A 24,544-nucleotide genomic window follows, 5' to 3' on the forward strand; every position below is an offset into this window, starting at 1 on the left:
AATACAAATAAATTATTAGTTATAAATAACTGTTATTTTACTTTTTTTCAGCTAATATGTTGAATTTTTTAAAAATATGTCCCAAATTTTAATAATTTTTGAAAAATTATTGTAAATTTTCTTTATTTAAGGAAAGCGCCACAGAAAATAAGAACGGAAAAGTTCCGATTAAAATATCTAGCAACAATTCGAAAAATAAATTCATTAATGCCCAAATTTTTATTTAACTGTTTCCGTTTTTTTCCAAAATTGAAAAATTCAACCTTTCTTATTAACGCTTTCCACGTCTATAAATTTTAGAGACGAATACAACATAAGTCAAAAACTATGTTTTGTAAAACAAAGACCAAAAGACCATATTTTTAATATATTTCGAAATTTTGTTATCAATAAAATATAAAATTATTTCATTTTTACATCCAAATCTGAAATACGCCAAAAATATTAAAAGTTTCCTGTAAATAACCAGCCCCCCAATAAGTTACCATTGGGTCATTGTGATTTAACAACAACGATTTTGACATTTGCAGTGTGAGCGAGTGAGACGGCCCGACAATGTAGCACACAAAAATAAACGAGAACGACGACAAGACACAACAGCAGTCACAGTCAGTTCGTCAGTCGTCGTTCGGTCGTTGTCAGTAGTCAAGAAGAAAATGAACAACAGTGAGAAAATTCAGCGTTTGGTCTGAGAAGGAAAAAAAAATTCAACAATTTCTTTACTTTCGGTTTTGCTAAATTCACCGAAAATTGTTCGTTCCGTTAGAAAACTATTAATAATTTGCCAAAATGGTGAGTTTAGTGAATGGAAATTAATGTTTTGTTTGGAATTAAACAAGAAATAAATGCAAAAGAAATGGTTGGTTTCGTTGTCGCCGTCGTCGTCGTCGTAGACGTCGTTCTTTGATGTTGTACCTCTGCCCGCCGCCCCGTTTAGGCGACAATAGGTGTAGTGTGATATCAATAACAGTTCATTACAAAGAAAGAAGAAGCAGAACTTCGTATGTTTCATATGGCAACCTTGAGCGTAGGGAATTTGTGTGAGAGAAAGAGCTAGTTTTTAGAGGAGAGTGAATGGGCGTTTTTACACTAGGCAGACAGTTGTCATAAACGTTAGAATTGATGGAATTCAATTAAAAATTAATAAGTTAAATGTTTTAAATAACTTTATCTTAAAAAGATCAACATATGTATTGTAGAGTAGTGTTTTTTTATTTAAAAATATAAACTAATTACCAATGAAGTATAAAGGGAGAAACGGTTTGGCCAGGAAGTTTCTTGGCGCCTTGGAATTTGACAGAGATATTTTAAGGGTGTGCAATTGGCTATAGCAAATTCATGCAGCAACCGATTTAAACAACAACATATAAAGGACTTACTTAGAAAGCCCCCAATTCGCAACCATTTCCGTGCATCTATTTCTTTGTTAAAAACTCCAATATTGTTTGTGTGTGCGAATATTTTTCCGATTTGTTGCCATTTCTTTAATTTCTTAATTCAAGGTTTTCAATATTTTATTCAAGGATCGTGTCACAAAGCCCCAGAAGAAAATGCTCATTACCCTGTTGAGGGAGACGAAATTCATGGAGGGGAAAAAAGAGAAAGAATGGTATTGGGAAAAGATACAGGAGGCCTTGAATAGAATCGGTCCCAAAAAGACCATCATACAATGGAAAAAGGTGAGTTCTTCCCAGAAATGAAGAGAGTCATATAACTTATCATCTTTTTTTTGCAGTGCTGGCGTGACATGCGTTTGACGACACGCAAAAAGCTTGCCGAACTAAAACGTTGCCAAATGGCCGGTGGCTCCCCCCCACCCGGCATAGAACTGAGCCAAGAGGACAATGATATTATTGATATTGTCGGCACAGAATATTTTTACGAAGAAATGAATGGCGAATTGAAACCGGAAAATTTCATAACCGGCTTTGATTATGTCCCCGAACATTTTTGTGATGCCATACTCACCGCCGCCGCTGTGTCCAGTGGCCAACAGCATATGCAACACCAAAAGGAACAGCAGCAACAACAACATGCCCAGCAGCAACAGCAGCAAGATCATCATACCAATGATGGTGAGACGAATGATGCTCCTGGCTCTTCAAATCATGCCGATACCCAGGCTGGCCCCTTCGGTCAGGCCAATGTATCGCAAATGACTGGCCAAAATGGTGATCATTCAAATTCTACGGGTACATTGCAACAGCATAATATTTTGCCTAATCATCCTGCCTTTTCAGGGGGTCTACATCCACACTTGATGCGGCGCCAACACCAGGCCACGGCAGCTTTCCACCGAGAGGCTGCATTTGAGGAGAAACTGTTGCAGTTTATGCAGGATGCCTTTCCGAAAAAGAGTAAAAAACGAAAGAGCCGTGATCCCGATAAGCTGTTTCTGCTATCACTCTACGAGGAAATCAAACGGGTACCCGAGGATATACGCCTGGATGTGAAGAGCGAATTGATCCAGGTGCTGAAACGTTATCAGAAAAAGTCGCCCATAAAACAGGAGAAAACCAATCATACTCATGCACAATCTTCATCTAGTTCGGGCAAATCGTCGGGCAGCACAACACCCAATGAGAAGATCCAGCTACCACAACAACAACAGCAACATACCCAATTATCGCACAGCATGTATCAATTGCAAAAGAAATACGATAAGAGTGAGAAGGAACCCTCACCCCAATCACAAGTGGATCGTGTGCAGCAGCATTCAAGGGAACAGGTGGCAGCGGCGGCGGCCGCAGCTGCTGCCGTTGCCACTGGCAGTGTGGCATCGCTGCATGCTCCACAACAAATACCCCACACCCTGTTCCAGCTGCAAAAGAAATACGAAGAGTCGGCCGCCGAAAAGGTCCACCAACAAAACGATCAGCGCAAACATGTTGAGGCTGCCCATCAACAGCATCAGAGTGCCCATCAGCAACCACCTCCGCCACCGCCTTCCAATGAACAACAACAGCAACAACATTTACATCATCCCCAGATGACACACGGCATAATGTTTCCATTGCCTCAGATACGCAGCGAACAGCCCGGCGGAGGTGGCGGTGGTGCTGGCGGCCAACAACATCATGCCCACAATCCGCATGCCCAACAGCCACAGCAATCCCAGCATCACCAACAGCAAACGCAACATCATCCACCATCGATTTTCGGTAATCCCGCCACAACAGCTGGTGGCATGACAAGCGATCGTCCTGCCATGTCGTACGAGAATGTGGGATGAATGTGGAGTCGTTTATGGGAAGCTGCCTGGGAGGCAGGTCGATTTCCATTAAACGTTTCTTTGTTAGATAATAGTGAAGCTGAATAGGCTCTAAAACGAGAAAAAAAAAAACAAAACACAGAAAGAAGAGAAAAAAACTAAAGAAGTAACAATTTGTCGTTAATGTATATGTAAATCTAGTATAACTTGGAATTACGTTAATAATTTTTATTCTCATTTTTAATTTTTCACATAATGATATATATGATTTTTTTGTAATATCGACATCCAGACACACACACATATATATATACATATAACCACTTAAATAGTTTATATAGGTTGGAAATCGCTCACAGGAAATTTTATGAAAGAAAACTTTGTATTATGGGTAAAGGGGAGAAGATAAGTAAAGACTTTGGGTTTCTTTATTTTTCCCCATTTGTCCTCTCAAAAGGTTTCTTTTATGACCCCCCTTGTGTGTGAATTTCGACTGGCCCCATAGCTATTCCCCAAAAAAGATATTATTTTTCAAAACTTCTTTATTTAAATTGCTAGTATCTAAATAGGGAATCATTTATGGGTCTTCTTTAAAAATACCTTTGAGATTTTTAATATGTGAACGATCTTCTTTTATAAATATAAGATCTTCCGCTCTTCTGTAATTGATAAATAGATAAGGTCTGTGAAAGATGTAATTCTTTTAGCAGACTTATATAATTTGTTATATCTAAAAAGTTGTAGAACAATTCCTTTATTTAAAAATGCCTTTAGATTTTCTTTTTAATTTTATGACAAGGAAGTCTTAACAATTCTCTCTTTTGTCTTTTTGGGACCCAGTGGGAGTATTCTATCTACACAAGACCTCTAATATGTAAGCTCTTTTATGTATAGAATAATATAAGGTAATTTGCCTATAGAAGACCTTTACGTAGAAGGTTTTTCTATTTATACAATGTCTTTAACTATAAATTCTTTCCAAAATGTCTTTGGTCTGTAGAAGACCTATAGTTTGCTGCCTTCCCAAAGAAGCGCTCTAGATGCTCCACCTTTTTGTGGAAGACCCCTTTAATATCTCTAGAAAATATAAAGATCTTTTGCTAATAGAAGACCATTTACCTCCATATTTTTCTTATGCAAATTACAAAAGTATTTAAAAGATTTTCTAGATTTTCTTTTATGTGCAGAAAACCTAAAAAACTCCTACTTTTTGGAGACCTAGAGAAGGTTTCCTATCCATATAAGTCCCCTAATATATAAGCTAGTATATGCAAGGCCTCTAAAATATAGAAAGTTTTATATAAACGAAAGATTTATCCACCTATAGAAGATCTTTAGACAGTATTTTATATACAGATGTCTTCTCGAAGAGCTTCTGTCTGTAAAAGGTCTTCTGTTTGTGAAATACTTCTAGAAGATCGACGGTCTTACAAGATCCCTTGAAGATCTTGATATAAGATCTACAAAATTTCGATTATTCACAGAGAGAGGACCCCCAAGGACCTTTTATTTATTTTTTGGAAATTAAATACATTTTTCAAGTCATTTTCCATTCTAATTTTTGGTCTGTTCCAGGACAGGAAGAATATAAAAAATTTTAAGAGCCGATTTCCGATCCCTTTACGATATTGAAAAATATTGCAAAAATACTAGTTTCTTGCAGGTTCTGGAACAGACCATTTGTTGGAAAAGCTATTGCGGATGTAAAGATCTTGATATGATAAACTTGATAAACTTTTTTCTTCACACAGAGAGAGGACCCCCAATGACCTTCTATTTATCTTTTGGAAATTGAAGACATTTTTCAAGTCATTTTCCATTCCAATTTTTGGTCTGTTCCAGAACCTGCAAGAATATAAACATTTTTACAACGAAAGCCGATTTTCCCATTGCGATATCGAAAAATATTGCAAAAATACTAGATTCTTGCAGGTTCTGGAAAAGACCATTTGTTGGAAAATATATTGCGAATGTAAAAAAAAAGTTTATTTTTGTTGAATACCTCTAGAAGATTCACGGGTTTTTTGGAAGACCCCTTGAAGATCTTGATATAAGATCTGGGAAACATCGTTTGTCCACAGAGGACCCCAATGATCTTCTATTTATTTTTTGCAAATTACCTTTTCCTATTTTCTATTTTAATCTCACTTTTGTTGGAAAAGCTATTGTGGATGTAAAGAAAAGTTTATGTTTTTAGAATACCTCTGGAAGATTTGCAGTTCTTTAGAAGACCCCTTGAAGATTTTGATATAATATCTGCGAAACATCGTTTGTCCACAGAGGACCCATTGATCGTTTATTTGTCTTATGGATTCTATTCTTTTATTTTTGTTGGAATAGCTATTTTGATATAAGACCTGCAAAACCGCTTTTGTCTAGAGAGTACCCCAATGATCTTCTTTTGCAAACTAACTTTATCAAATCATTTTCTTTCCCTTCATTTTGTTGGAATAGCTATTGCGGATGTAAACTAATACTACTACCACAACTACAGACTCCTCCCCCTCCTTCACACACAAACACATTACAATACAAAATTAATATACATACATACATCTATGTTATATACATTTATATGATTATTATTATAAATAATATACCTAGTATATAAATTAAAAACAATTATATTACTAACCTATCCATTTGGATATTATGATTAATTGAGTTATTTCTAATTTGGCGGAACGAAAAATAAATGTGAATATTTAAAACAAACAAAAAAAAAAAAACAAAAAATAATGAGAAATGTCTCTAGGTATTGATTTACAATTTTGTAGATTTGATTAATATTTTTTCAATATGGAATTCGCTGCTTATCTGTCTAGTCTTGTGGGGGAGAAAATGTATCATAAAACAAGAAGTGTAGCCATACTAAAAAAATACCCCGATAATTGTGATAAAAAAATTCTTGTTACCTGTGCTGAGATATCAATCAATTGGTTTTATCTTAATATTTACACCTTTTTTCTTGTTGAGTTTTATCTTTATAATTCTTTTTTTTTTTGGTTTGACCATATACATTCCTCGTCCCTATACGATTTGAATACGGAAGAAGGGAAAGTTATCGGCATATTATGTAAAAATATGATTTAAGGGAACACGTGTTCAACGAAAGACCAAACATTTACAATTTTATTGGTCAGTACCAATTCAATTGATTTTAAATTGTTTGGAATTCAAGTTCAAGAACTTAAAGTGGCGAGGAAGAGAAATCGTTAAAATTTTTAGAAGAAATTTAGGGAAATAGGCAAATTTCTAAAAAAAAGGATTAGAAATCTCGGAAAAGAATCTAAAATTAGAACCAGATAAAAAAATACAGGTAGATGCATCAACGCTTGGGGACGAACATTTGGTCTGTTCCAGAACGGCAAGAAAGTAAAAGTTTTTATACGATTTTCCTTTTATAATATCGAGTAGATTTTTGCAGGTTCCGGAACAGAATAATAGATATGTCAAAATTTGTTAAAATATTTTTTCAAAAAATAAGTCGATTTTTTATGTTTTCCTCCGATTTTTTTCATAATTTTTTCATTCAAAATTTTCCAATTCCAAAATTGGTTTGACAGTTCATTGTCCCAGCAGCCTTGTCGATGCGACTATCTGTATTCTTCCACCATGATCAGAACCCTCGGAAAAAAGTGTTAGCTGGGATGTTATCCAATAAGCGACATTTGGCAGGTGGGAAATTGCGACCTTAACCTTCTCAAACATAGATCCCATCATCATCAACTTGAAGTGTGGCAAAAGCATTCCCTGGTTAAGCAGACCATTCTGGTAACTATACTTCTCTGATAAACCATTCCTTTTCATTCTCTATATCTCCAAACCCTTACAACTGAATTCTTCCTAGGATGGACACAAAGGTCATTGAGTGAAGCAGTTACCGACTCCCCTGATGCTGTTATGGACTCCCTCCATAAATCCTTTCTTCTGCAAACGAAATTACGAACTTAACATACCCTGCATCTTATGTGTGATGGAGGGTATACCATACATAATATGGAGGGAATATTAAGTTCGTCATTCCGTTTGTAACTCATCGAAATAATAATTTTAGACCCAACAAAGTACAGATATTCTTGATCAGCGTAAAATCAGCGTAAGACTAGGAACTAAGATTTAGTCCCGTCTGTTGTAATCACGCCAGAGCCAAAACGAATAATAAAGATAGAAATCTAAAATTTTGCACCGATCTGTCTTTTGTATGCAGGCAGGTAAATTTATAAGATGGACTATATCGGTACACGATATCGTATGGCCCCCAAACAATCGTACCGCCCGATATTCGGTATTTCGATGATTTTAGCCACATTTTTCAATGGAATTGTCCTGAAATCCACAAAGGGAGTTTTCTGTGAGTACTTTACCCCTTGAAGGAGATTTGTGTATATAGGTCCACGATATCGTATAGACCCCATACAATGTTACCCCCTGATATTCGGTATTTCGATGATTTTAAATACATTTTTCAATAAAATTGCCTGAAAATCCACACAAGGAGTTCTCTGTGAGTACTTTACCCCCTGAAGGAGATTTGTTTATATAGGTCCACGATATCGTATAACCCTTATATAAAGTTTCCTCTTGACATTCGGTATTTTAATAATTGTAGCCAAGTTTTTCAATGAAATTGCCTGAAAATCCACACAAGGAGTTCCTTTTGAGGACTTTAGCCGCCTCGAAGAGAATTGTCTATATAGGTCCACGATATCGTATAACCCTTATATAAAGGTTCCTCCCGATATTCGGTTTTCTGATAATTGTAGCCAAATTTTTCAATGAAATTGCCTGAAAATCCACACAAGGAGTTCCCTTTGAGTACTTTATGCCCGGGAAGGGAATTGTCTATATAGGTCCAGGTTTTAGGATAGCAACCATTAAAAGGTAACCCCAGATATTCGGTATTTCCATGATTTTATCGAAAATTTTCACCGGAATTGTTTCAAATTTCGTATTTAAAGTTCGTAATGGATACTACAGCCTGTGACGGAAAATTATCTGTATAGGTCCACGGCTTCGTGTAGCTCCCATACGATGGTACCTCCCTTTATTCGGTATTTTGATGATTGTAGCGAAATTTTTTAACGAAATTCTTTCAAATATCATAGTTGAAGTTCGTAATGAATACTACAGCCTAAGACAGAAAACTGTCTGTACAGGTCCACGTCTTCGTGTAGCCCCCATACAACGGTACCTCCCGATATTCGGTATTTTGATGACATTAGCGACATATTTCACCGGAATTGCTTCAAATTTCGTGTTCGAAGTTCGTAATAAATACTACAGCCTAAGGCAGAAAACGGTCTGTGCAGGTTCATGTCTTCGTGTAGCCCCCATACAAAGGTACCTCCCTTTATTCGGTATTTTGGTGATATTAGCGGCACTTTTTGACGGAATTCTTTCAAATTTCGTATTTGAAGTTCGTAAATGATACTACATCCTATGACGGAAAATTGTCAATGCAGGTCCACGTTCTTGTGTAGCCCCCATACAACGGAATCTCCCTTTATTCGATATTTTAATGATATTAGCGACATTATTCCTCGGAATTGTTTAAAATTTCGTATTTAAAGTTCGTAATGGGTACTACAGCCTATGACGGAAAATTGTCTATTAAGGTTCCGTCCCATACAACGGAATCTCCCGATATTCGGAATATTGATGATGTTGGCGACATTAGTCACTGGAATTGTTTCAAATTGGGTATTTGAAGTTCGTAATGGATACTACAGCCTACTACAGAAAAATGTCTGTGCAGGTCCACGTCTTTGTATAGCCTCCATACAACGGAATCTCCCGATATTCGGAATTTTGATGATATTAGCGACATTTTTAAACGGAAAAATTGTCTATGAAGGTCCACGTCTTTGTGTAGCCCCCATTCAAACGGTACCTCCCTCTATTCGGTATTTTGATGATATTAGCGACATTATTCACCGGAATTGTTTCAAATTTCGTATTTGAAGTTCGTAATGGGTACTACAACCTAGGACGGAAAATTGTTTATGCAGGCCCACCTCTTCGTGTAGCCCCCATACAACGGTTCCTCCCTTTATTCGGTATTCTGATTATAGTAGCGACACTTTTTTACGGAATTCTTTCAAATTTCATATTTGAAGTTCGTAATAGATACTTTAACCTATGAAGGAAAATTGGCTATTAAGGTCTACGTCTTTCTATAGCCCCCATACAAGGGAACCTTCCTTTATTCGGTATTTAGATGATTGTAGGACATTTTTTAACAGAATTCTTTCAAATTTCGTATTTGAAGTTCTTACTGGGTACTACAACCTATGGCGGAAAATTGTCTAAGCAGGTCCAGGTCTTTGTATAGGCCCCATACAACGGAATCTCCCGATTTTCGGGATTTTGATGATATTAGAGACATTTATTTAAGGGAATTCTTTCAGTTTTCGTATTTGAACTTCGTAAAGGGTACTGCAGCCTATGACGGAAAATTGTCTATGCAGGTCCACGTCTTTGTATAGCCTCTATATAAAGGATTTCATTTGAGCGGTATTTTTTAATGGATTTTTTTTTTAAATTTTCAAATTCCTTCCGAACGGTGGAATGTATAAAAAGTTCGGCCCATTAGCTCTTTTTTTACTTGCTATTTCTTTTTTTACTTGCTAGGATGAACACAATGAATCTAACATCTCCGAGTGAAGCATTGGACGATTTCCATGTAGCTGTGTATCACTAAACCAAACCAATCTGATCCGATATTGTATGTGTCAATATTAAGTGATTTCATCCCATCATCTTTGTCTGTTTGCCAAATGATAAGGGCGTCTTAAATTTAGAACCTATCCATCCATCACTGGCATCGTGTTCTCATCACGTTGTTTACGGCTGGTCGCGGCTGGATATAAATCTATAAAAAGCCCAGATATAAATATAGCCTACGAGCGTATTGTGTTATTGTTGTTGCTGTTGTTCTTAACTTTTATTACATACAAAAACCTAGTAAAATTTCCTAACATAGATACGAAGCGTGTGAGAGAGAGAGGCGATCACAACGAACTGGAAGAAAGTAAAGCCGAGCGCTGCTGCTGCTGCCGTTTTTGTGTTATCACTGCCAAACAAACAGCAACAATAATAATAATAAACCACACAAATATTTGTTGTTGTTGTTGCCGTTGATTTTGTTGTTCCATGGGAGAACGCTCGTTATGGTGTTATTAAGCAGATCCATGGCAAATGGATTGCATTCTAGTCGGGATATTCAAAACGAACAGATCTAGTAACTATTTTCGGGCGCTCTCTCTCCGTGTCTGGTTGGCGGGTTAGGATTTCTGGGTTTTTCAGTCAGCAACTAGCTTTCATCACAGCACCACCTGCTAAGGTTGGGTCGGTCGTTGGCGTATCTAAGTATTTCGAGATTGTTGCATGAGGCTATTTTACGGCGTTACTACGGCAAATGAGAAAAATTTAAAAAGGAAAAAAAATAATAATTAAAATTAAATTAAAACCCAAGACACAAGACCAGCGTCATCATGATAATTATTTGATCGACAATCGTAGGCGAATTTAAGATTGTGTTCCAGCCACCAACCCACAACGTATTTGAATAATTAAACGGATGATAAGTAACAAAGCGGGATAGTATTGAACAAATAGTTCAATTTTAATTTTCTCTTGTAAATAACTGGCATTTTTTTCAAATATTGACGATCGTCCGCGGAACGTAAACAAAAGAAGAATACTAAATGTTCCAGATTGTGTGACCGATAAAATCGAATAAATAAATGAAAAATATTCCAGTCATATCAGAAATTTTGTTTCAAAACACAAATCTAATTTATTAGCCAGCTATTGGGAATTTGCAAATAATCAAATCAAAATGTCTAACGGTAAGTGTTTTTGGGATTATGGATTATGGAGTGGGTAATTAAAGGACACTGGGCTTAAGCAAACAATTGAAAAAATAAAAAAAAATTAAAATATAATTTAAAAATAAATTACAAATAGTAAGTAATAAACAAATAATAAAATACAATGTATAATAATGGGTAAAAGCGCAAATAAATAATAAATAGTTAGTAATATATATGAAAATAATCATAATTATAATAATTGAAATAATAATAGGTAATTAAAAATAATTGAAAAAAATAATAATTGAAGATTACAAAAAAAAAAAAAAAAATTAAAAGTTATATATAAAAATATAAATATATAAAATATAAATTATATATGAAAATTAAATCAAAGAATAAATAAATAATATTTTTTTATAATAATAATAATTAAAAAATATAATAATGATTATAATTAATAAATAACAAAAGGTAATAATAAAAAAATATTAGAATATATATAATAACAAAAGTACTAATAAATATAAATATTATAATACTATGAATAACATAATAATATAAGTAATAATAAATACAAAATCTTATTTTAATATAATTATATGTAATGTAATATATATTTATATGTAATAATAATAATAATAATAATAATAATAATAATAATAATAATAATAATAATAATAATATAATAATAATAATAATATAATAATAATAATAACAATAATAATAATAATAATAATAATAATAATAATAATAATAATAATAATAATAATAATAATAATAATAATAATAATAATAATAATACTAATAATATAATAATAATAACAATAATAATAATATAATAACAATAATAATACCAATAATAATAATAATAATAATAATAATAATAATAATAATAATAATAATAATAATAATAATAATAATAATAATAATACTAATAATAATAATAATAATAATAATAATAATAATAATAATAATAATAATAATAATAATAATAATAATAATAATAATAATAATAATAATAATAACAATAATAATAATAATAATAATAATAATAATAATAATAATAATAATAATAATAAAATAATAATAATAATAATAATAATAATAATAATAATAATAATAATAATAATAATAATAATAATAATAATATAATAATAATAATAATAATAATAATAATAATAATTGAAGATTATAAAATATAAATAGGTAAATGAATTAATATATCAAATAAATAATTAATAATAATAATAAATAAATAATTTTTTGTATAAATAATAATAAATATAAAATATTATGTATGTATTATGTATTATGTTTGTATGTATACAAAAAATATGTATACATATACACTTTTGCTAGGTCAGGTGCGAAAATGGACAATATCGGTCCACTCCATGAAGTACCTCCCCCACAAAGGGTCAAAATTTTGAATAATTATAACTCTTATAAAATGTCATGTAAGAGTCCGATTGTCTCGAAAATACACAGATCATATTATTTTTATTAACCCAAGGTCCGGCGTGAAGATGGAATTTATCGGTCCACCCCTTCCCACAAACCGTCAAAATTTTGAATATCCACTAAGCTCATAAAACGCGAATTTAACATCCGATTCCATTTAGACTTAGTACAACTCAATATTTCCATAAGCTCAAGATCTGTTTTTAAGATGTTAGAGATCGGAACATTCCTTCTGGTACCTCCCCCACATAGGGCTCAAGATTTTGAAAAACAAAACACTCATAGAAAGCGAAATAAGCATCCAACTCCCTTCAAATTACACACACCACAATATTTCTACTAACACAAGATCTGTTGTGAAGATCGGATTTATCTGACCACTCATTCTGGTACCTCCCCCACAAAGGGTCATAATTTTTAATATCCACTAAGTTCATAAAAACCGAAATTAAAATCCGATTGCATTCAGACTTAGCACATCTCAATATTTCCATCAACACAAGATCTGTTATAAAGATGACAGAGATCGGACCATTTTTCTGTTACCTCCCCCACATAGGGTTCAAGATTTTGAAAAACAAAACACTCATAGAAAGCGAAATAAGCATCCAACTCCCTTCAAATTACACACACCACAATATTTCTACTAACACAAGATCTGTTGTGAAGATCGGATTTATCTGACCACTCATTCTGGTACCTCCCCCACAAAGGGTCATAATTTTGAATATCCACAAAGCTCATAAAACCCGAAATTAAAATCCGATTGCATTCAGATTTGGCACATCTCAATATTTCCATCAATGCAAGAACTGTTATAAAGACGGTAGAGATCGGACCATTTCTTCTGGTGCCTTCCCCAACAAAGGGTTAACATTTTGAATAACCAGAACGATTATAAGATCCGAAATATGCATCCTTTTATCTTCAAGATCTGCCGTGAAGATGGGATATATCGGACCACTTTTTCTGGTACCTCTCCCATTCAGACTTGGCACATCTCAAATAAGGTCCAGGTCAGAGCATTGTCGCTTCTCAGATTTCCCGTTCATTTTGTCTTACGACTGGTAGCAGACGATCTAGAATCGATGTTCGAGTCCGAGGTGGAGGTTAACTTCGAGCTTGTAGATTTGTTGTCTGAGAGTGCGAAGGCGTCCGCACCAGCGTCAGCCGAAAAATAGTTGGATATTATTTGGGCGATACTCGTCCTTTAGCTCTCGTCTTTAGAGACTGTCAGCTTTTAGCTCTAGGATATTGCACCCTGGTCCTTCAGGTCTCGTCTGTATAGACTCACGCCATCCGCCATTAGCTTTTCTCAATTATAAAGAATTCCTGCAGTTCATCTAAAGAGGCTGCCTTAATAAGACTCTCCTTAAGTCGCCAATGAATACTCCAAATGAGTTTTAGTTTAGGGTCTATAAAGATTCCCTTCGCCGGGTCTAAAAGGACCTTTTCATGTTGGTCGCCAAACGGAACTCCTCTCATGTGTGTACAAACTTCTTTCAAGTCATTCATAAAGCCTTTCGTCTTAATATGCCCTTTATATTAGTTTAAATCCTTAAATTCTGTTCGTACTGCATACTTTTAGGCAAATTCGTGTTAAACCGACAGCTGAAAACAGGTGTTGAAACTTTTATAACTTAGCTATAACTAATATCTTATACCCTGGGCATCTATTCCCAAAAATATAGAAAATCACTATCAATTTTATTTTATTTTTCCCCTTTATTTCCAGTCGAAGCTCGCACCGTCCTCTGGTATTTGGTATTCATCGGCTTTGCCGTCAATTATATGATACGCATCAATTTGAATATAACAATTGTGGAAATGGTGGTCTCGCCAAAAAGTAAGACGATATCACAGCTTACAACCGCCGCCGCCTCCTTGCCGTCCGAAGAGTCATTGGCAGAATTGCCGGCATCATTGCGATCAGCGTCATCAATGTCTGGTGAAATCAACGGCAATAGCAGCACAACAACAGTCGCCGCTGCTGTCGCCTCTAGTGGCGTTTTTGAGGAAATAGCTGCTAATATAAGTTCTTCTTCCGGGCGTTTGCATGAGAATTTCGAATTGCAACAACAACACGAAACCGAAGATCTGAAGAATGCATCATCGCATGTAAGTCAATGAATTGGAGGTTAGAAAAATGACTAGATGAATGAATGAATGAATAAATCACAGAGTGAGTGGGTTTTGAGTGGCAGAGACTTAGTTAGTGGACCACGACATTTGACACACACACTAACACCTGTCAAGTGCTTGCTGTGTGGCGTTGCTGATTTAATTTAACGTGATAGAATTAATCCAGCTCATAGCGGCGTAATCTGTAATCAATCTTGCCTGCAGAGAACGATAGAGAGAGAGAGAGAGAGAGCGGGTTAGTTTTAAATTTAAACCGGCATTTGTTGTTGTTTTTTGGTGTTTTTTTTTCAATGGGTTTGCTAAAATGCCGGTTAAAATAGATAGAATTTGTGAATATTTTCGAATTGATTCATGCGTCGGATCGGAACGTTAAATATCTGTACAATGAACTTGGGGGTCTCGTAGTGCGTGGGAGTTTTTTTTTTTTTCGGGGGTTTAGATAAATTGGGAAAATAAAAAAAATATTAAAAAAACATTTCCGAAAAAAAGAAAAAAAAAAAAAAAACAAAAAAAAAATGAGAGCAAAAAATTCCCGTTTTTGGATGCCTCTAAAAAGACCAGTGGATTTTAAAGTATAATTTTAGGAAACCTCTTGCCAAGACCCGAAGATTTTTAGGATTCGGTCTTGTGAAGCTCCTTAAGCTTCCCTTTTTCGGGTTACTTTATGTCGCCAAATATTCTCTTCTGAACACAGAGGCCGCTGAGGTAATAAGCTGGCAGATAGGGGACTCTGCTTTAGAGTAGCTGGCCGTAGAAGCCGCTATTGTAGAGTAGCTAACCCGAGAGGCCATTGTAGCATATTTGTTGGCTAAAGGTGGCCTGGAATAGAGTAGCTGACCTCAAAAGCCACTGCAATAGAGCAGATGGTCTCAGTGACCACAGCTGTCGAGTTGCTGGCCGTAGAGGTCGCTGCTGTAAAGTAGGTTACCCGAGAGGCCACTGTGTATATTTGTTGGCTAAAGGTGGCCTGGAATAGAGTAGCTGACCTTAAAGGCTGCTGCTATAGAGTAGATGGTCTCATTGATCACAGCTGTCGAGTAGCTGGCCAATAGAGGGCACTTTTTGAGAGTAGGAGATATCCACTGCTGTAGAATAGCTGGCTAGTGGAAACATTGCCATTGAGTAACTGACTAGTAGAAGCCATTGCTGTAAAGTAGCTGTCCTCAGAAGCCACTGCAGTCGAATAAATGACCTCAGATGCCGCTGCTGAAGGGTAACTGGCTGAGAGGCCACAACTGGAGAGTAGCTGAACTAAGAGGGCACTGCAATATAATAGCTGGTCTCAGAGACCACAGCTTTCGAATAGCTAACCAATGGAGGCCACTGATGTGGAATAACTGATTAGTAGAGGAAATTGTTATAGAGTAGCCGGTCTCCAATGCTGTAGAGTTGTTGACTAATAGAGATCTTTCTATTGAGTAATCGACCAGTAAAGGTCACTGCCGTAGAGTAACAGTCCTCAGAAGCCATTGCTGTCGATTAGATGGTCTTAGATGTCGCTGCTGTAGAGTAGCTGAACTGAGAGGGCACTGCAATAGAGCAGCTGGTCTCAGAGACCACAGCCTTCGAGTAGCTGACCAATGGAGGCCACTGATGTGAAATAACTGATTAGTAGACGACATTGTTATAGAGTAGCCGATCTCCAATGCTGTAGAGTTGTTGACTAATAGAGATCTTTCTATTAAGTAATTGACTAGTAGAGGCCACTGCCGTAAATTAACAGTCCTCAGAAGCCACTGATGTTAATTAGATGGTCTTAGAGGTCGCTGCTGTAGAGTAACTGGCTGAGAGGCCACGACTGAAGGGTAGCTGAACTAAAACGCCACTGCAATAGAGTACCTGGTCTCAGAGACCTCAGCTTTCGAGTAGCTGACCAATGGAGGCCACTGATGTGGAATAACTGATTAGTCGCTGCTGTGGAGTAACAGTCCTCAAAAGCCCCGACTGAAGGGTAGCTGAACTAAAACGCCACTGGCAAAAGAGTACTTGGTCTCATATACCACAGCTTTCGAGTATCAGACCAATAGAGGCTAATGATATAGAGTAACTGACTAGTAGAGGGCATTGTTGTAGAGTAACAGGTCTCTAGTGCTGTAGTGTAGCTAACTAGTGAAGGCATTGCCATTGAATAATTGACTAGTAGGGGTCACTGCCGTAGAGTGGCTGTCCTCAGAAGCTGCTGTCAAATAGATGGCCTCAGAGATCGCTCGTGTAAAGTAGATGGCCTGAGATGGCCAGTGGTGTAGAGTATTTAAAATAAGAGGGCGCTGCTTGCGAGTAGATGGCCAAGAAAGTCCGCTGCTGTAGAATGCCTGGTCTTAGAGGCCTCTGTTGTAGATTTGCTGACGAGTAGAGACCCTGATATGAAATAGCTAGTCTGAAGAACCTTGTAATAGAGTAGCTTGGCATGTAAAGAATACTGCAGTAAAATAGCTGGCAAGAAGATGTCGCTGCTGTAGAGTAGCTGCCAGTAGAGGCCATTGCTATGAAGAAATTCACTAGTAGAGAGCATTGTTGTAGAGTAGCATTTCTCAGAAGTCACTGCTGTGAAAAAACTGACCTTAGAGGCGACTGGTGTAGAGCATCTGGTCCCATAGTCGACTATTGGCTAGTAGAGGCCATTGCTATGGAGTAGCTAGTCTGAGAGGTCACGTCTTTGGAGTAGCTGACTTCAGATGCCGCTGCTGGTCAGTAGCTGAAAATTAGAGTTCACTGGTGTAGAGAAGCTGGCCTTAAAGGCCATTGTTGTCGAATATCTGGGTTGAGAGGTCACTGCTGTAGAGTAGTTGATTTCAGAAGCCCATACTGTAGAGTAGTTGTCCTCAGAGGTCCCTGCTATAGAGATTTAACAGAAAAAGCCACTGTTGTAGAGCTGGTGACCACAAGAGGCCACTGCTGTAAGGTAGGTGGCTGGTAGGGGACATTGCTGTAGAGTAGCTAGCTTAAGTGGTAACTATAGTAGAGTTACTGATCGCTGAAGGTCACTGTTGCAGAGTTTCTGGTTATTGGAGGCCACGGCTGTAGAGAAACTGACCAGTAGGGGTCGCAATTGTAGAGTGTAGAGGCCAAAGCTTCGCTGAGCAGTTGAGAAGGCGAACTGTAGGGGCCACTGCAGCAGAGTAGCTTTTCGTCAGGAAAAATATATGTCCTCAGTAGAGGCTGCTTCTGAAGAGTTTCTGGTTAGTAGAGGTCACTGCTCTAAAGAAACGGACAAGCGGAGGCCGCTCTTCGGAGTAGCTGGTGTTGACATGTAGATGCCACTGCTATGAAGAAGGTGGCCAGTAAAGGGTAGTGCAGCAGAGTAGCTTTTCTCTAGGAAAAAAATATGTCCTTAGTAGGGCCGCTGCGTAGAGTTTCTCGTCAGTAGAGGTCACTGCTGTAAAGAAACTGATAGGTGGTATCTGCTGTTGTTAATTTAAAGGCCACTGCTTTAGAGGAGGAGGTGATATGTAGAGGCCCCTGCCATGGAGGATATGACCAGTAGGGCACTGCTCATGCCGTCCATTAAGACTACCATCCAGTCACCTATAAATTTTCTCTTCTTCACTTCTTCATAAAGATTATTTTCTACTTAGGAGATAACCGCTGGGCTACAAAAACTGTAGTAAGGTGGCCTATGTTTTCTTCCTGTCTGATTTATAAATGTGTGCTGCATACTTTTAGGCGAAAAATATTCGGATAACATCTGATAGTACCCGATTTTTCAAAAAAATATTTTTTTTACAATTTTCAGCCCATTTCCGATGAACAAATACGTTTCGATTGGAACGAGTATCAGCAGGGTCTGGTGTTGGGTTCCTTTTTCTGGGCCCATTGGGTAACCCAAATTCCCGGTGGTATTTTGGCCAAAAAATATGGCACCAAATTGGTGTTTGGTCTGGCAAATGCCATTGGCTGTTGGATGTGCTTCTTCATACCGGCTGTGTCGCATTGGGACTACAGGGCCTTGATAGTGCTGAGGGTACTGCAGGGTCTAGTGACGGTAAGTAAAAGTACAGTTTTCAAAATAAAATTGTTGTAAAATTTTACTCCCATCTTAGGGCCTTGCCTGGCCGGCCATGCATGTGCTGACCGCCAAATGGATACCGCCCAATGAACGTAGTAAATTCGTCACCGCATATTTGGGTAGTTCGGTGGGCATAGCTGTCTTTTATCCCTTTTTCGGTTATATCATGCATTGGGGCTCATGGGTTTGGGTCTATCATTTCTGTGGTATTTTGGGTACCGTGTGGTGGTTTGGATGGCTATTCTTTGTCTATGATTCGCCAGCTCAACATCCTCGAATTAGCGAATCGGAGGTAAGATATATTGAAAAGTCGCTGGGTGCATCGGTCCAAAGTGCCGCGGCAGTGGGCACCCCGTGGAAGGCTATTCTGCTCTCAAGACCTGTATGGATGAATGTCATTGCCCAATGGGGTGGTATATGGGGTTTGTTTACCCTCATGACCCAGGCTCCAACGTATTTCAGGGTCATACACAATTGGAATATTAGAGCGGTAAGTTGGGGAAGGGTGATTGAGGTGTTGAAAATATTTGAGAAATTCTTTTCTTTTAATTTTTTTTAGACTGGAATTTTGTCCGGCTTGCCGCATTTGATGCGCATGATTTTCGCCTATGTCTTTTCGTTGTTTGCCGATTATTTGTTGAAGACCGAGAAAATGAGCCGAACAAATATAAGGAAGTTGGCAACGGCAATTTGTAAGTAGAAAAACACATTCCCAGCTCTGGATGATTTTGAAAATTAAGAAGAAGTTGGAGAAGTCAGTCATAGAGGACACTACTGTTAAGATTTGACCCATAGAGGGCATTGATGTTGAGTAGCAGCCTACAGAGGCCTCTTCTGTTGAGTAGCTGGCTTAAAACACTGCTATAGAGTATTTGACTAGCAGAGGGTGCTATTGTAGAGTTACTGGTTTCAGAGGTATTACAGGCCCCTCTATAGAGTAATTGCCTAGTGAAGCTTCTGTTTTAGAATTTCTGACCTCTGAGGCCATTGTTCTGGGGTAGCTGACCTCAGGCGCCCCTTCTGTGGAGTTGCTAGGTTCAGAGGCCACTGTGATGGAATAATTAACTAGTAGATGCCACTGCTTTAGTGTGACTGCCCACGGATCTCACTTTTTCATTTTAGTTGACCAATAGATGTCACTGCTATGGAATAGAGGATCTCAGAGGCCACAGATATAAAGTATATGGCCACAGAGGACGTTGTAGTAGAGTATATGATTAGTAGAGGCCTTAGGAGCTTTACAATAGAATAGCTGACTAGTAGAGGCCTCTGTTAAAGAATAATTGACAAATAGAGGTCACTGCTGTAGAGGTAGCTGATCTCAGAGGCCACTGCTACATAGTAACTGACCACAGAGGACGCTATAATAAAAGATTTGGTCAGTAGAGGTCCCAGTTGTAGAGTAGGTGGCCTCAGAAACCCAGTAATGGTACAGTACAGCTCAGAGGACGTTGCTGTCAAGTGGATAGCCTCTGATGCCCTGCAATAGAGTAGCTGGCTAGTAGAGACCCTTGTTGAAAAGTAATTGACAAGTAGAGGGCATTGCTGTAGAGTAACTGGCCTCAGGTGCCACTGCTATGGAGTAGCTGCCCAAAGAGGACGCTGCAATGGAGAATCTGGTCAGTAGGGCTCATTTTTGTAGATTAGCTGGACTCAAAGGCCCTGTAATAGAGCAGCTGAATAGTAGAGGTTCTTGTCAAAGAGTAATTGACAAGTAGAGGCTACTGCTGCTGAGTGACTGGCCTCGGAGGCCACTGATCTAGAGTAGATAGCCTCAACAGACCTGAAATAGAATACCTGACTTGTAGAGGCCCCCTGTTAAAGAGTTGTTGACAAATAGAGGCCACTGCTGTAGAGTAACTGGCCTCAGAGGCCAACGCCACAGAGAAGCTCGAGACAAAGAACGCTGTAGTAGAGTATGCGGTCAGTAGAGGCCACTGATGTAGAATAGCTGCCCAGAGAGGTCACTGCTGTAGCATAGATGGCCTCAGCGGCCCTGCAGTAAAATAATTGATTACTAGAGGTCGTTGTTGTTGAGTTCTTGGTCTCAGAGGCCGCGCTGTAGTAGAGTTTGTGGTCATTAGAGGCTCTTGATGTAGAATAGCTGCCCATGGAGGTCACTGCTGCAGAGTAATTGGCCTCAGTGACCCTGCAGTTGAATAATTGACGAGAAGATGTCGGTGTTGTAGAGTTTCTGGTCTCAGAGGCCACTACTATAGAATAATTGACTAGTAGAGGTCACTGCTGTAGAGTACCTGGCCTTAGAGGCCTTTGCTGAAGACTTACTGGTCTCAGAGGCCATGTAGATAAGCTGCTCTACATTGGCCACTGATATAAGGCTCTGCAATAGAAAAACTCATTTGTAGATGTCGCTGTTGTAGAGTTATTGGTCTGAGAGGCCATTCTTGAGGAGTATCTCACCACAGAGACCACGTCTATGCAGTGGCTGACTTTAGATACTATTGCTGCGGAGTAGCTAATTTCAGAGATCCTTTCCGAGGAGTAGTTGACTTTAAAGGGCACTGCGATAGAGTAATTGACTAGAAAAGGTCACTGCTGTAGAGTATTTGGCATCAGAGGCCATTGCTGAAGACTAACTGGCCTCAGAGGACATTGATATGAAGTAGCGGCTCCCAAAAGCCACAGATGTAGAGTAGATGGCCCTGCACTAGAATAACTGAAGGTCGTTGTTGTAGAGTTACTGGTTTAAGGGGCCACTTCTATAGAGTATTCGACTACCAGAGTTAACTGCTGTAGATTACCTGGTGTCAGAGGCCATTGCTGATGACATACTGGCCTCAGAGGCCACTGATGTACAGTAGCTGCGCACAAAGGCCTCTGATATAGAGTAGATGGCCCTGAATTATAATAATTGACTAGTAGATGTCGCTGTTGCAGAGTTACTGGTCTCAGGCCCCATTTATGTGGAGTATCTCACCTCAGAGGCGACTTCTATGGAGTGGATGACTTCTGAGTCCATTGCTTTGGAATAGATGATTTCAGGGACCCTTTCCATAGAGTAGTTGGTATAGAATAATTGACTAGAAGAGGTCACTGCTGTTGAGTAATCGACTTCAGAGGTCACATAGGTCTCTGCTGTATGTAGCTCTTCAATAGAAGCCACTGCTGAAGACTAACTGGCCTCAGAGGCCACCGCAGTAGAGGAGCTGCCCAGTAAAAGCCACTGGTGTAGAGTAGCTGGCCTCAGTAGCCCTGCAATAGAAAAATTGACTAGTAGAGTTCGCTTTTGAAGAGTCACTGGTCACAGAGGTCTTTGATAAAGACTAAGTGGCCTGATTTAAAGTTGCTGGCCAGTATAGGCCACTAACGTAGTCTAGCTACCCACAGAGGTCGCTGCTGCAGAGCGAGTGGCCTCAGAGGCTATATAGGTCTCTGCTGTATGTAGCTGTTCATAGAAGCCACTGCTGAAGACTAACTGGCCTCAGAGGCCCCCGCAGTAGAGGAACTGCCCAGTAAAAGCCACTGGTATAGTTTAGCTGGCCACAGTAGCCCTGCAGTAGAATAATTGACTAGTAGAGGTCGCTTTTGAAGAGTCACTGGTCACATAAGCCTTTGCTGAAGAGTAAGTGGCCTGAAAATTGGTGGCCAGTATAGGCCACTAAGGTAGTCTACCTGCTCACAGAGACCACTGCTGCAGAGTGACTAGCCTCAAAGACTAAAGAGTTGAGCAACTGGCCAGAAGAGGCCACTTTCGTGAAGTAGTTGGCCCGTAGATACCGCTGCAGTAGAGTAGCTTGTTTAGAAAAAAATGTAGCTCCCTTTCGACTTCTTTTTAATCCTGACCAATATCTCTTCCCCTTTCAGGTTGCATTGTCAAGGGTCTGGTGGTTGTGGCCTTGGCTTACTTTGGCCACAATTCAACGGCGGCCATTGTTTATCTCACCGTGGCAACGATGTTCCATGGGGCGGTGTCTTCGGGACCGCTGGCCTCCATTGTGGATATAGCACCGAATTTCGCCGGCATTGTTTTGGGTATTAGTGGTATGATTGGGGTCCTACCCGGTTTTATTTCACCCTATATTGTGGGTGTGTTGACGTTGGGGAATGTAAGTATTTCTTGGGTATTATGGGGGATTTTTGTAATAATTTCCCGGAATTATTTTTTTTTTCGATTTTTTTTCCAGCAAACCTTTGAATCCTGGAAATATGTGTTCCTCATTTGTGCCGCCATGCTGATTGGCAGTGGCGTGCTCTATGTCCTATTCGCGGAGTCCACATTGCAAAAGTGGAATGACTATAGCTCTCGGGTGGATGACAAGGAATTAATGCAGCTAACCAAAGATGATTTAGTTAAGCCCAAAGTGGAATTGGATAAGACTGATGTGAAGGTGAAGGCAAAAGTAGAAGAAGATGGGGAAGGAGATGGAGAAGAAGGAGCAAAGGAAAAAGTTCAAAAACTCTCAGGTTAAGATGGAAGCTAAAGAAAAAAAAGTTAGGTTATAAGAAGACGAAAGAGAAGAAGAAGAAGGAAACACAAACAGGTTGCAAATGCTTTTGTGATATTAACGGTATTCTAAAGATAATGAGCACACACACTCTCACACACACATACAGACGTATACACAAACATAATGCATAAGTATTTAGCTGCTGTTTACTTAAAAACACGAAACAGTATTTATTCTCCAGAAATGAAAAATCATCCCTCGCAACAACAACAAATTTCACAACAAACACCCAACCGTTTTTGATAAGAAGTGTCTTAATTTTATCACCTTGTAAATTTTGAGAGTTAATCTTGAACTCTCAGCCAGCCAGGGATTTGAGCGAGAAAAAGAAAACAAATAGTTCGACAAACAAGAAAACACAAAACAAAACAAACAAAAGATAGTCAGGGACCTAAAATAGTTAATTCATAGCCATAAGTAAATGTCACACTTTGTTGTTATTATTATTGTTTATTGTTGTAATAATAAATTTGTTTTAAAATTTAAGAAAAAAAAAACAGAAAAATTCCAGAAGTGTTTTTATTTATTATACCCTACACCACAAGGTGGTCAGGGTCTCATGTCTTTGTGCATTTGTTTGTAACAGGCAAAAGGAGGCGAGATAGACCCATAATGCCTTTGGATGATCTGCATGGAATCACATTCTGAGTCGATTTATGCATGTCCGGCCCTCCGTCTGTCCATGTATTTTTGTAAACAAAATGCAGGTCGCATTTATTACCCGATCCACATGAAATTTTGCAAAAATCATTTCTTTTGCCCAAGGCCGAACCCCGGCCGAAATCGGGGATAATCGGTCAAAATTTAGATATAGCTCCCATATATATCTTCGTCCGATTTGCCTTATATTGTGCACAAAACGTCGAATATTTGCCCAAATGCGATGAATTTTGGCACTTGCGACCAAATTAGGCCTGAAAATAAGTATGCCAAATTTGATCGAAATCGCTTCAGATATAGCCATAGCTCCCATATATATATTGTTCATCCGATTTGTTATTTTAGTCCTCCGCAGTCGTAATATACACTCTGTAACAACAATATTTGGGGAAATATATCAAGTGCAGCTCAGAAATACCATTGCCAAATTTCATCAAGATCAGGTTCAGATTTGGATATATCTCCCATACATAACTTCGTCCGATTTGCCTTTTATTGTGCACCAGACGTCTAATATTTGTCCAAATGGGATGAAATTTGGCACATGCGACCGAATTGAGCCTAGAACTTAGTACGTCAAATTTGGTAAAGATCGGTTCAGATATAGCTATAGCTCCCATATATATATTGTTCATCCGATTTGTTATTTTTGTCCTCCGCAGCTGTAATATGCACTCTGTAACAACGATATTCAGGGAAATATATGAAATACAGCTCAGAAATATCTTTGCCAAATTTTATCAAGATCAGGTTCAGATTTGGATATATCTCCCAT

The 24,544-nt window shown here is 38.1% G+C and overlaps 2 protein-coding genes and 1 long non-coding RNA gene across 6 annotated transcripts; all 3 read left to right on the plus strand.

Moving 5' to 3' along the window:
* Window positions 1-434: 434 nt before the first annotated feature.
* Window positions 435-5,871, plus strand: LOC101900644 (uncharacterized). 4 transcript variants are annotated; one of them, XM_011297989.3, is made up of 4 exons: window positions 437-792; window positions 1,503-1,679; window positions 1,736-2,075; window positions 2,241-5,871. In XM_011297989.3, the coding sequence occupies exons 1-4, from the start codon at window positions 790-792 to the stop codon at window positions 3,230-3,232; spliced, it is 1,512 nt and encodes a 503-aa protein (XP_011296291.1). In that variant the 5' UTR covers window positions 437-789; the 3' UTR covers window positions 3,233-5,871. The 4 variants fall into 4 exon arrangements, with proteins under 4 accessions (XP_011296288.1, XP_011296289.1, XP_011296291.1 ...); XM_011297988.3 differs by having other exon boundaries at window positions 438-792; window positions 1,736-2,171; XM_011297986.3 differs by having other exon boundaries at window positions 435-792; window positions 1,736-5,871.
* Window positions 5,872-6,674: 803 nt separating this feature from the next.
* LOC109614478 (uncharacterized) lies at window positions 6,675-7,396 on the plus strand. Its single transcript, XR_002195567.2, has 2 exons — window positions 6,675-6,985; window positions 7,062-7,396. It is a non-coding gene; the product is annotated as an uncharacterized LOC109614478 (long non-coding RNA).
* A 2,763-nt stretch (window positions 7,397-10,159) lies between these two features.
* On the plus strand, window positions 10,160-23,606 carry LOC101900465 (sialin). The gene is made up of 7 exons (XM_005176812.4): window positions 10,160-11,064; window positions 14,228-14,610; window positions 18,368-18,616; window positions 18,675-19,130; window positions 19,200-19,332; window positions 22,466-22,707; window positions 22,786-23,606. The coding sequence occupies exons 1-7, from the start codon at window positions 11,055-11,057 to the stop codon at window positions 23,068-23,070; spliced, it is 1,758 nt and encodes a 585-aa protein (XP_005176869.1). The 5' UTR covers window positions 10,160-11,054; the 3' UTR covers window positions 23,071-23,606.
* The last annotated feature ends 938 nt before the right edge of the window (window positions 23,607-24,544 follow it).

This window comes from Musca domestica, unplaced genomic scaffold (assembly GCF_030504385.1).
Source record: "Musca domestica strain aabys unplaced genomic scaffold, Musca_domestica.polishedcontigs.V.1.1 37, whole genome shotgun sequence".
Classification (NCBI taxonomy): Eukaryota; Metazoa; Arthropoda; class Insecta; order Diptera; family Muscidae; genus Musca; species Musca domestica.